At 41.3% G+C, this 12,315-nt stretch overlaps 1 protein-coding gene across 19 annotated transcripts in view; it reads left to right on the top strand.

Moving 5' to 3' along the window:
• The window catches only part of ADGRL3 (adhesion G protein-coupled receptor L3), a 787,514-nt gene that overhangs the window by 745,194 nt on the left and 30,005 nt on the right, over positions 1–12,315 (top strand). For all 19 annotated transcript variants that reach the window (XM_059670118.1, XM_059670097.1, XM_059670081.1 and 16 more), the window contains one exon: positions 2,906–3,031. In XM_059670118.1, the coding sequence (XP_059526101.1) occupies positions 2,906–3,031 (126 nt within the window). The remainder of the gene's footprint in view (positions 1–2,905; positions 3,032–12,315) is intronic.

Below are 12,315 nucleotides of genomic sequence, written 5' to 3'. Positions count from 1 at the left end.
TATTTTCTTGGGGCAAGGTGGAATATCATGTGAAATAATAGATTAAAAAATGCAAATGATTGAACTATCAAATAACTTTTATTGTAATTTAAAGAAAAATATTTCACGGACATGGTCCAGTAAGTAATATAGCGAAATGTGGGACTTGGCATCACTGGGTGTCCTGATATGCTGATTATCTCTATAATCAGTTCAGAACATTTAACCTTTGTTGGAAAATGTAAATAGTCCATGATGAATTCCTGTGGCTTATACAATACTGCTGCCCTTGTAATAAGAAGGGAAGTGTTTCTCTCTCTTCTCTCTTTTCTCTTCTCCTCTCTCTCTCCAAAAATATTTGTTTAGATTTAAATCACTTCATTAAAAAAATACTTTCTCTTCTAAAAAGAAAAATTAGGAACTGAGTATATTAGGAAAAAAGAAACAGTAGGATGTAGGTTATTATTAAACTTTAGGTTCATGGAGATGCTTCATAAACTCAGTTCAAATTAATAGACTGTAATTGATAGTGCTTACCTTTGTGTAGAGATTATTTTAAGGTCTCTCAAATCTAATTAAAACAGTTGTCTTTATTTTTTTTCCAGGTACAGAGAAGGAATAACCCTATTAGATTCCTTTAATAACGATATTAATAATATATAATGCCTTCTTTGGTTATATATTAATGTTAGAAATATGGTCTCCTGAAACTTTCTGATCACAGAACACCCATGAAATTTTGACTCTTTTCACATAAGGCACATTTCTTAACCTTTTTATTCTTTCAGTTTACTTTTATTACTTAACATTTTCAGTGTATTTATCTGTAAAATGTAGGTAATAATTATTTTCCTGAGTCATTATTAGGGAGGGGCCTAGTACAGTTCCTGTCAATTAGTGATTAAAAATTAGAAGCATCTTTATTCCACCCTCCCCAAAACTCACATATATCCAGGATACACATGTATGTGGGCAAAAGCTTATTCCTTTAATAAATCAACAAAATATGAATTGGCTGGTAAACACTGAATCAAAATAAGTATTTTTTATTATTAATAAATGTAGCATGGAAGAGATTGATTATAAAACAGACCAATACAATCTTAAGTATATTAAAGATATGTAATTTGGCATTTCATATCAGAGAAAGGCCTCAAAGATTAGTATATCATGCCTCTCTGTTTGGCTCACATGCTCCTCAACACTTAGAATGCCTTTGTCTCTTTTATCTATCCTTTCTTTCAACCTAATCCTCTAAACTGGCTAACCCCAACCTATCTTTTGAAGAGTTTCTCAGAAGTACTCTGTTCTGAGAAGTCTTTCTTGGTCCGCTGCCTGGTTACAGCAGGCACTCCATGTTTTGACACACCTGACTCCATATTCTTGTTCCTATCTCAAAATAGTCAATCCATACATGTAAGTTCTTCAACCAAAGCTGAGTTCATTCTTTCCCTAATTTGCTAAATCTGTACTAGAATAAAACTTTAGAATATTAAGGTATCATGTTTTAGTTTTTATGACTAATTTTAATATATCATTCACTTTCTTTTTTGTTTTTTTTTATTATAAATAACTTTGTATTTATAAATACAAATATATACTTCAAAAAGTATATATATTTATTATAAATAACTTTTGTATTTATAAATACAAATATATACTTCAAAAAGTATATATTTATAATTACTTTGAAATAAAATTAGATTGGAATATTACATTGTCACAAGTTGTGGAAAGATGAACTCATGTGAAGTCGATATATAAAGAGCTAAGAAGAACGTATGTACCGTGTTACTTCGTAATGAATATAAATTTGTGGATGTATAGCCAACCAATAACATGTCCCAGAATGTGTTTTAGTTAATGGACACATGGTTGGGATTATTTTTGTTGATGTTGGTGGTGGAGGTATGATTTAGGGCAGTTATTATTAATTTTTGTGTGTTATGTTTGATTAAATAGGCAATAATAAAAATTTTTAACATGATAAAATTTTCCCCCCAAATAATTGATATAATAGTTTACTGTTTGAAAACATCCATTTAAAAATATTTTCTCCTTTTTTCCTGTGTTTTATACTATAACTGGATTAAGAATTTAATCATCAGTGCTATAAAGAAAAGCAACCATATTTCTCTGTGATTATTGAATAGAACTATTTCAAGAAAATGCATTTTAAATATTTTGAATCTTATATTCTGAAGTTGCAAATTTGATCTTTTAGGAGAAATAAACTCCAAAGAAATATAGTACATGTAAAAGAAATGCTTGCCCGGCCAGTAGGGCTCAATGGTTGAACGTGGGCCCATGAGGGTTCCATTCCTGGTCAGGACACATGCCTGGAATTCAGGCTTGATCCCTAAGAGGGGATGTGCAGGAAGGCCAATCAGTGATTCTCTCTCATCGTTGATGTTTCTACCCTCTCTCCCTCTCTTTAAACTCATTTTTTAAAAATTTTAAAAATGCTTAAGCCTAATGTATTCCTTTTTGCTGTCTTTAAACACTTCTTCTCTCTGCTCTCTTTCTCTCACTCTCTCCCTCCCTTTCTCCGTCCACACTTCTCTCTATATAAGTTCCTTGCTAGACTTTTGGGAAAAGCCAGTTGCACCAATAGGGTACTTCATATCAAATTTATGAGCTTAAAATAGCATCTAGAGGAGTCTTACATTTTGGTTCTTTGATCTAAGAGGTATATTGTTATGGTGTGATTGGAAGTGTGTGTTTTAAAAGTCTCTAAGCAAAATTTCAAGTTAAATGGTATGAATATCATTATTTTATATTGTAAAAATGTGCTGAACAGACTTTCTTGTGTCTATATGGCAAAGAAATAATTATGTTATCTAAAAATAATACTCATATATTTTATACCATAGTTCCTAGCTGAAATGAATGACTTACTAATAGAGGTTACTGTTTAATTGGCTAGGTACGAAAAGAGTACGGGAAATGCCTGCGGACACATTGCTGTAGTGGCAAAAGTACAGAGAGTTCCATTGGCTCAGGGAAAACATCTGGTTCTCGAACTCCTGGACGCTACTCCACAGGCTCACAGGTAAACCATATTTATTAATTAAAATGAAATACCTTTCACCTATATTTTGTTATGGAATGCCGCCCTTTCTTGATCAGCTCTATTTTCTATCCCAAGTGTTTAACACATCACCTTTTAGTGTATCTCAAACAGGCATGATTATGACAAAAATTTAAGAAACCAAAATTGCAATAAAATCATGAAATGTAGGGTCTAAGTTTGTGTAACAATTAATGGTTTCAAATTGGTTCAGTGGAGTGAGTACAGAGGTGGGAAAGGAATTGGGCATTTCAACCAGAATTCTAAAAACATTCATATTTTACATATGTGATTCTTGAGTTAATTGCTTCTTTAAGCCAATGTAATAATTCTCTATCACATACTAAAAGTATTTACTTATTAAATGGTATGCTTAGTAAAAACAGTTACAACTCATAATGTGTTGTTGGCAGATTACTTGAAGAACTTGTCAGGGGAGGGAAGGATACTGTAACAGCTTTGTTGTTTAAACTAGTCTAAATGCTATTGCCATCAGCCCAACACTAGATAGAGTAGCTGCACTGTCCCTCACCAGGGAAACTGTAAACTTTTAGGTCACCGGTCAGCCATTTGTCCCAGGCCACAGTGTTAGTCTAACGGTTATTATGTAGAAATTTCAGCAACTTCAGGAGACTAGAATGGCCAGTTAGATAAAAGACCTAGCATTATGTGGGTCATGCTTGGGTTTGGGTTCAGACTAGCAGGCTAATATTTTTAAGATTGCATTATTCAGTGGGAGAAACTATCATGTTTTCAGTGTTGTTGATTAAAATTTTCTGAAGACTTGAATTTAAATAAAGTTCTAGATAAAGACGGTATTTTCTTAACTCTTTTAGCTCAACCTATAAATCTAATTATTATTTGTAAATTTGGTAATGTTACATAATGTTAAGAAAGATCACTTCGTTTGTTCTTTGATTATTACTTAATTGGTTTATAAAGTTAGCAGATTAAATTTCCCTAAACAATTTAATTCATACACTTAGGAAAAATATCCTTATAACCTACAAATATACTTTTATTGATTTCAAAGAGGAAGGGAAGGGAGAGAGAGAGAGAAACATCAGTGATGAGAGAGAATCATTGATCAGCTGCCTCCTGCATGCCCCGCAGTGGGGCTTGAGCCCACAACCTGGGCATGTGTTCTGAAAGGGAATCGAACCTCAACCTCCTGGTTCATAGGTTGATGCTCAACCACCGAGCCATGCCGCTGGGCTACCCTTGTAACCATTAGATATCATTTACAAATTTAATATATCTGATTCTCTCATACACATCCACTGTAACGTTGTACACACCTAACTAGCACTTGAACTTTCTCATAAGTACTTTCCTCAAACTAGTGAAATCCTCTTTTAACTTACAAATAAAACCACACATCTAATATCAATCTAAAATTTCAAACTAAAAATTTTAGAACTAACATAACTCTCTAACCTATGAGACTATCTTATCACTTAAATTAACCATATATTATGATCATGAAATATTCCTACACTGGAGGCCCATTGCACGAAATTTGTGCATTTGGGGGGTCCCTCAGCCTGGCCTGCACCCTCTCATAATCCAGGACCCCTTGCTCCATCCGCCCACCTGCAGTGGAGGCGGGAGAGGCTCCTGCCACCTCTGCTGTGCTCGCCAGCTATGAGCCTGGTTCTGTCTGAGCGGCGCTCCCCCTGTGGGAGCACACTGAATACCAGGGGGCAGCTCCTGCATTGAGTGTCTGCCCCCTGGTGGTCAGTGCACATCATAGCAACCAGCCATTCTGGCCGTTCCACGGTAATGGTCACTTAGGCTTTTATTATCTACACTAATAAAAGAGAAACATGGTAATTGGCGTACGACCGCTACCCTTCCCATTGGCTAATCAGGGCAATATGCAAATTAACTGTCAGCCAAGATGGCGGCATGCAGCCAGGCAGCTTGAAACTAACATGAGGCTGGCTTGCTTCAGTGACAGAGGACTCCAACGTTCCCGGCCGGCCGCTGCAGTCCTCTGAGCCTGCAGTTTCAAACATTGTAACAAATATAGGCTAAACAAAACCCCAGAAACCAGCTTTCAGCTAGCCGGGATCTCAGAGCTGGAGCTGATACAGAGTTTCGAGAACCAAAACAAACCAGATACCTGCTTTCAGGAGCAGAGGCCTAAGGGCTGGAGCCTCAGAGCTAAAGCTGGCCCAGAATAAAAAAAAAAGAAGAAGAAAAAAAGGAGCAGTTGGGAGCTTCAGTCCCAGCCTGAAAACAGCCCTCAGCCCCTCACCCAGACTGGCCAGGCACCCCAGTGGGGACCCCCACCCTGAACCAGGACACCCTTCAGGGGAAACCAGCCAGCCCCCACCCGTGCACCAGGCCTCTATTCTATATAGTAAAAGGGTAATATGCCTCCCAGCACTGGGATCAGCGGATCTGAGAGGCCTCCTGGCACCGGGATCAGTGTGACAGGGGGCAGCGCCCAAACCCCCTGATCGCCCTGCGGCTCTGTGTGTGACAGGGGGCAGGACCACAACCTCCCTATGGGCCCTGCTCTGTTCATGACAGGTGAAGGCGCCCCAACCCACTGATCGGCCCTGCTCTGTGGGTAATAGTGGGTGGCACACCAACCCCACCCCCCACGGGCCCTGCTCTGTGTGTGATGGGGTAGAGCCATAACCTCCCCATCGGCCCTGCCCTGAGTGTGACAATGGCGGCACCCCAACACCCTGATTGGCTCTGCTCTGTGGGTGATAGAGGGCGGCCCCAACCCCCTGATCTGCCCTGCTCTGTGTGTGACAGGGGGCGGCGTGCCAACTCCCCTATCGGCCCTACTCTGTGAGTGACAGGGGGGAGCTCCCCAACCCCCTGATGGGCCCTGTTCTGTGCGTGACAGGGGGCAGCGCCCCAACCCCCTGATCGGCCCTGCTCTGTGCGTGACAGGGGGTGGCGCCACAACCTCCCCATCGACTCTGCCTTGAGTGTGACAGGGGGCGGTGCCCCAACCCCCCAATCGGCCCTACCCTGAACGTGACTGAGGGTGGCATCACAACCTCCCCATCCTCCCTGATCTGTGCATGACAGGGGGCAGCGCCCCAACTCCCCAATTTGCCCTGCTCTGAGCCCAACCAGGGGCTGCACCTAGGGATTGGGTCTGCCCTCTGCCACCCGGGAGCAGGCCTAAGCCAGCAGGTCGTTATCTCCAGAGGGGTCCCAGACTGCGAGAGGCCACAGGCCTGGCTGAGGGATCCCCCCTCTCCCCCCTGAGTGCACAAATTTTTGTGCACCGGGCCTCTAGTATAGATATAATACACAATTATTAGTCATTTGAATTTGATTTGTCTTATTATTTCTATGCCTTATTAAGGTTGCAAGTTAGGGGACCAGATGTTGCAACTAGGTGGGCTGAGATTTCTTAGTTTAGAACTAGAAACTTTCCAGTTAGAAATCTGAAGTCTCACGTAAGAGTTGGGGCACACCTAATGATGCTTCCAGCACAAGTCCCAAATTGAAATTGCTGAGTTTCTGTCTATCATCCAGCTTGGTTAGGTCCTGCAGGCTTTTCATATAATTGAGCTCACCAACCATCATCCTGTAATCGTTTTATTGAAATTTGCCATTAAGAAAACATGATATTGGGGACTTTCATTTATTATATTACAACAATGTTGTGCAGTGTTTAGCAATACTTCTAAGCTATAAGATAGAGCAATGCAGCTCAATAGAATAATCATTAACTCGGTAGCTGGGTAGATCATGGTGTCAACATTATCCTTGCCATATATCTGCTCTGACACAACTTACTTAATATCATTGAACTCTCAGTTTTTTCATCTGTAAAGCAGTGGTAATAATACTGATTTCTTATGTTGGTAGGAATACTGAGCTAATGAATACAAAATATTTAAAACAAATTTTGTGTGCTTAATAAACTGGAGCAGCTACCATTTATTAGTGTCATTACTACAGATATGTATTTTAAAGTTGTATCATATTCTTTCACTTTTATGATTTTAACATCACAATTCTAATCTTGACTAAAAACCATACATTATATTCCTATGCTTAATGTAATACTCTAATTAACAATGACACTCCAACCCAACATAAAATGAAAGTTATTTAAATCCAGTATGTTTAAGTAAAAGTAATAAACATATTTTATATTAACTGACCTTTCATAAGCAAAATCTAAAATACTGATGTTAAGGTAAGTTTTAGGAGTATGGATGCCTTTTCACATCATAGAACTTCTAAGATAGTAATATATATATATTATTGAGAAGTATTGAGTGTCTCCTGTAGAATGCCAAGCAATCTTCTAAGCTTTGGAGATACATCCACATGTAATAAAAAATGGTTAAATGACAAATAACTTCCCCTGTGCTTGGGAAGCTTCAATTCTAGTAGTGGAGGAGAGAAAATTTATTAACAAGCCAATAAACCAACAGATGCCTAATGTCCAGGTGGCTCCTTGGAGTCAGGGCTGAAGAAGACTATTTTGGAAAACGATGTGTATGCCAAGATTCTGAATGACAGGAAGGGAGCTCAGGGGGAAAGAATTCCAGATGTTGGAACATCTAATACAAAGCCCATAAGGTAGTGGAGAACTTGGAAATTCCAGAATAGAAGGAATGCCATTGGTTAAAGTGAATGACAAAGTGATTGGGAGATGAATTCAAAGGAGAAGGGTAAAGACAGACTCATGGGTATTTGTAAGCACATGTGAGTTTAGATCTTATTCAGATTACTTTAGAAAGCCAATGGGATGATTTAGAAAAGTAAGTGACAGGATATCATCCACATGTAATAAAAATAATGTGGATAATAGGTAGATAATGGAGGGAAATCCATTGAAAAGACTAAAATGTGAAAATACTACACACCAGTTACTCCCCTATATCTACTCTCTGGCTAATCACTTTTAAAGTTTGGCAATACTGCGCTGTCAGTGTGGCTCAGTGGTTGAGTATTGAACTATGAACCAGAATGTCATGATTTGATTCCCCGTCAGGGCACATGCCTGGGTTGCAGGCTCAATCCCCAGTGTGGGGCATGCAGGAGGCAACCAGTCAATGATTATCTCTCATCATTGATGTATCTATTTCTCTTTCCTTCTTATATTTAAAAATAAATGAATAAAAGTTTGGCAGTACCCATAATCACATAAACATGTATTCACTGAGATGTATTTAGGTTTGGTGTGAAAGTGTGTGTGTGTGTGTGTGTGCATGCGCGTGTGTGTAAAAACTATGGGTTGAGCTGTTGTCCTTCCCACTTTGACCTTCTTTTAATTGTTGTCATTTATATTTTATTTATTTTATTGACTTTTTAGATGAATTAATAACTTATTATATGATTTGACACATAAAAATGTATATAACATTTATTAGATTGTGAAGCATAGTAATAAAATGAACATTTTGAACTCAACACCCAAGTCAGGAAATAGAACATGTCCCATATATTTGCCCCGTCTTGAGACCTCTTCTTAATCAATCCTTATGCCATTTCACCAGAGAAAAACTTCTAACTTTTGCTTTTCATTTCCTTGACTTATTCTAATAGTTTTTCCTCTCCCCAAAATAGATTGTTTAGTGTACCTTTTTAAAATCTTTCTTTTGCCCTAGCCAGTTTGGCTCAGTGAATAGAGCGTTGGCTTGTGGACTGAAGGGTCCCAGGTTCGATTCCGGTCAAGAGCACATACCTGGGATCCCCAGTAGGGAGTGTGCTGAAGGCAACCAATCAATGATTCCCTCTCATCATTGATGTTTCTATATCTCTCTCCCTCTCCCTTCCTCTCTGAAATCAATAAAAATATATTTTAAAAGAATAAAATAAAATTTTTATTTTAATCCCGGGCCAATGTGGCCCACTTGGTTGAGAGTCGCCCCATGCATTAAAAGGTTACTGATTTGCACACATGCCCAGGTTGTGGGTTGGGTCTCCCCAGCCAAGTGTGTATGGGAGGCAACTGATCAATGTTTCTCTCTCTCCCCCTCCTTCTATCTCTCTCTCTAAATTCAATAAAAACATATCTACACTAATAAAAGACAAACATGCAAATTGACCATACCTTTGCTACACCTTAAGCCACATCCACCAGCCAATCAGAACGACTTTATGCAAATTAACCCAACCAAGATGGCGGCCAGCAGCCACAGAGCTGGAAAAAGCAGGAGGCTTGGTTGCTCCACTGATGGAGGAAGCCAAGCTACCTGCCTGCCGCGGCCAGCTCTGAGCTCCACTCAAGGCAACAAAGTTTCAATTATACAAGATAAATAAGTCCCAGAACAAAAAAAAGAAAGAAAAAAAGGAGAGGCTGGGAGCTTCCATCGCTGGGGGGCTTGGCCAGCCTGAAAACAGCCATCAGCCCCTCACCCAGGCTGGCCAGGCATCCCAGTGGGGACACCCACCCTGACGGGGGTGCAACCAGCCTGCAAGCAGCCATCAGCCCCTCACCCAGGCTGGCCAAGGCACCCCAGTGGGGACCCCCACCCTGAAGGGAGTGTGACCAGCCTGCAGACACCCATCAGTCCCTCACCCAGGCTGGCCAGGCACCCCAGCGGGACTGCCACCCTGATCTGGGACACCCTTCAGGGCAAACCAGCTGGCCCCCACCTGTGCACCAGTCTTCTATCCTATATAATAAAAGGATAATATGCAAATTGACCCTAATAGCAGAACGACTGGGAATGACTGGTCACTATGACACACACTGACCACCAGGGGGCAGATGCTCAATTCAGGAGCTGTCCGCCGGTGGTCAGTGCACTCCCACAGGGGGAGCTCTGCTCAGCCACAAGCCAGGTTGATTGCTGCAAGCACAGCGGTGGTGGCAGGAGCCTCTCTCGCCTCCTCAGCAGCACTAAGAATGTCCGGCTACAGCTTAGGTCTGCTCCCTGCTGGTAAGTGGACATCCCCTGAGGGCTGCCAGAGGGATGTCTGACTGCCTGCCTGGGCCCTATCCCCCAAGGAATGGGCCTAAGCCAGTAGTTGGTCATCCTCCGAGGGGTCCCAGACTGCAAGAGGGCATAGGCCAAGCTGAGGGACCCTCCCTGAGTGCACAAATTTTTGTGCACCGGGCCTCTAGTTTTAAAATATATGTGTAAAATCTTTCTTTTAAGCAATACCTTACTACATGTAGTCTTCTGTGAGTTGCTTTTTTTACCTCCATATTCTAAGGCTTCATAAGTTCCATGAACTTTAAGTGTTGGATTTATGTCGTATACCATATACTTTTCCTCTGCCATGCAATACTTTTCCCTTTTCTTCTGTTCCGATTCAACTCTTATTTTATATAGTAGAGTGAGTTGTTTATTTCCTAGAACAGGAGCCAAATAACTGAGTTCAAATACGGGTTATTCCACTTATTAGGTCTGTGACATTGGACATGTTAATTAACCTCTGAACCTTAGATTTCTAATGAATAAAAGACTACCTACCTCAAGGAATTCTGAGGTCTCAAGGAGTGAATACATGAAAAATTCATAGCATAGTCTAGAACACAGAGAATTTATATAAACTATACATTCTATATATCCACATATAATATTTATCATGTACCAAGCATTATTTCAATTGTGTGATACATCAGTTAACAAAAAAAAACAAAATTCTGTTTTGGTAGTCCCTCCAATACAATGGTAGGCAAATGTAGATTAATTTGTATGGAAAATAATACAATAAATTAATAGTAACATAAGAAAAACTGTTTTGCACACTCACAACTGTAAACATACTTTTGCCCACCCTTGTATAATGTAGATATTAGACATTAGATGTTGATCATATATATATATATATGCTTAATATGCAAAGTGTGCCTCGGGAGTTCGACCGACTGGGAGTTCGATTGCTCGCTATGATGTTCGCTGACGATCAGAGGTGGTGAGGAGGAAAGGAAGGCCCCAGCCGGCAGCTGGCAGCCGCTAGGGACCCTACCCATGCACAAATTTCATGCACGGGGTCTCTAGTTAAATATAAGAAACAAGTACATTATTATAATGTGTAGTATTATAGTAAATGGTAATGTCTATGGGAGGTGATAGTAGAGTTGAGTACCTGGAATACAATCCTATATAATAAAACCCTAACATGCAAACCGACTGAACGGTGGAATGACCAGAGGAATGACCAGTTGCTATGACACACACTGACCATCAGGGGGCAGATGTTCAATGCAGGAGATGCCCCCACCTGCATTGAGCATCTGCCCCCCCAAGAGGGAGGCGACTGGCAGTGGTGATCAGGGGGCGGAACTGGCCAGCAGGTGGCACCAGACCACCAGCCAAGGTGGGTGCCAATGGGGGGGGGAGGGGCCCGATTGCCCCACCCAACAGTCACCCAACAAAGGGAGGAAACCAGGAGTGATGGTGGGGGGTGGGGCCAGCCAAGGCGGGTGCCAGCAGGCGCCTCCTGATAACCCTGCCCGTCGGTCACTCCACAGATTGGCCCTGGTCACTGGCCAGGCCTAGGGTTCCTACCCTATATATTGGGAACAAACTCTTAGATTTAAAAATTAAAACCTGGCAAGGCTACTCTAACACTGAAAAAACAGGATGATGCAGCGATGACATGCATGGACTCTGGCTTGCACATTTTGTGGTCAGCCCTGATTCTGACACTTATAACAGTGTGACAATGCCAATGACTTACTTCTCTCTGCTTTAGTTTTTCTGAAACTGGTACTGCTGCCTCAGAAGGATCATGTTATGTACTACTTTTTATAATCAAGGCAAAAAAATGTAGCTGCCGATACAACAGCAAGATGCTTTCACCTGTATGAAAAGTATGGTCACTGGTGCATGCAGTGTCCTGGATTGGGAGAGGGATGTCCAACTGCCAGTTTAGGCACGATCCCTGCAGAGAGAGGTGACTGGTGGCAGCAGGTGTGGGCGGGGCCAGCAAGTGGGCAACGCCAGGCCAGCCAATGCGGGTGCCAGCAGGGCCCTCCCGATTGCCCTGCCAGTTGCCCCAGAGATTAGCCTTGATCTCTGGCCAGGCCTAGGGACCCTACCCATGCATGAATTTCGTGCATCGGGCCTCTAGTTCTAAATAAGGTAGTCATGAGTTAGGTCTCTTGAAGGAGAAAATTTTTGAGCAAAGCCTTAAAATTGATGGAGCTACCCATACCTGTATATGGCAGAAGAAACAGGTTTACCAAGTCCTAAAGAGAGGCTTGTTTGGCATGGTAAGGAATGCTGAAGAATAGGTGTGCCTAGCCCAGGTAGAAGAGGCTAAGAGAAGATGAGATAATGGGGACAGCTCATTTAGAAGTCACCTAACAAATCACA

This window comes from Myotis daubentonii, chromosome 1, assembly GCF_963259705.1.
Source record: "Myotis daubentonii chromosome 1, mMyoDau2.1, whole genome shotgun sequence".
NCBI classification, from domain to species: Eukaryota; Metazoa; Chordata; class Mammalia; order Chiroptera; family Vespertilionidae; genus Myotis; species Myotis daubentonii.
The sequence above is the reverse complement of the archived record's forward strand: the minus strand, read 5'-3'. Positions and strand labels throughout refer to the sequence as shown.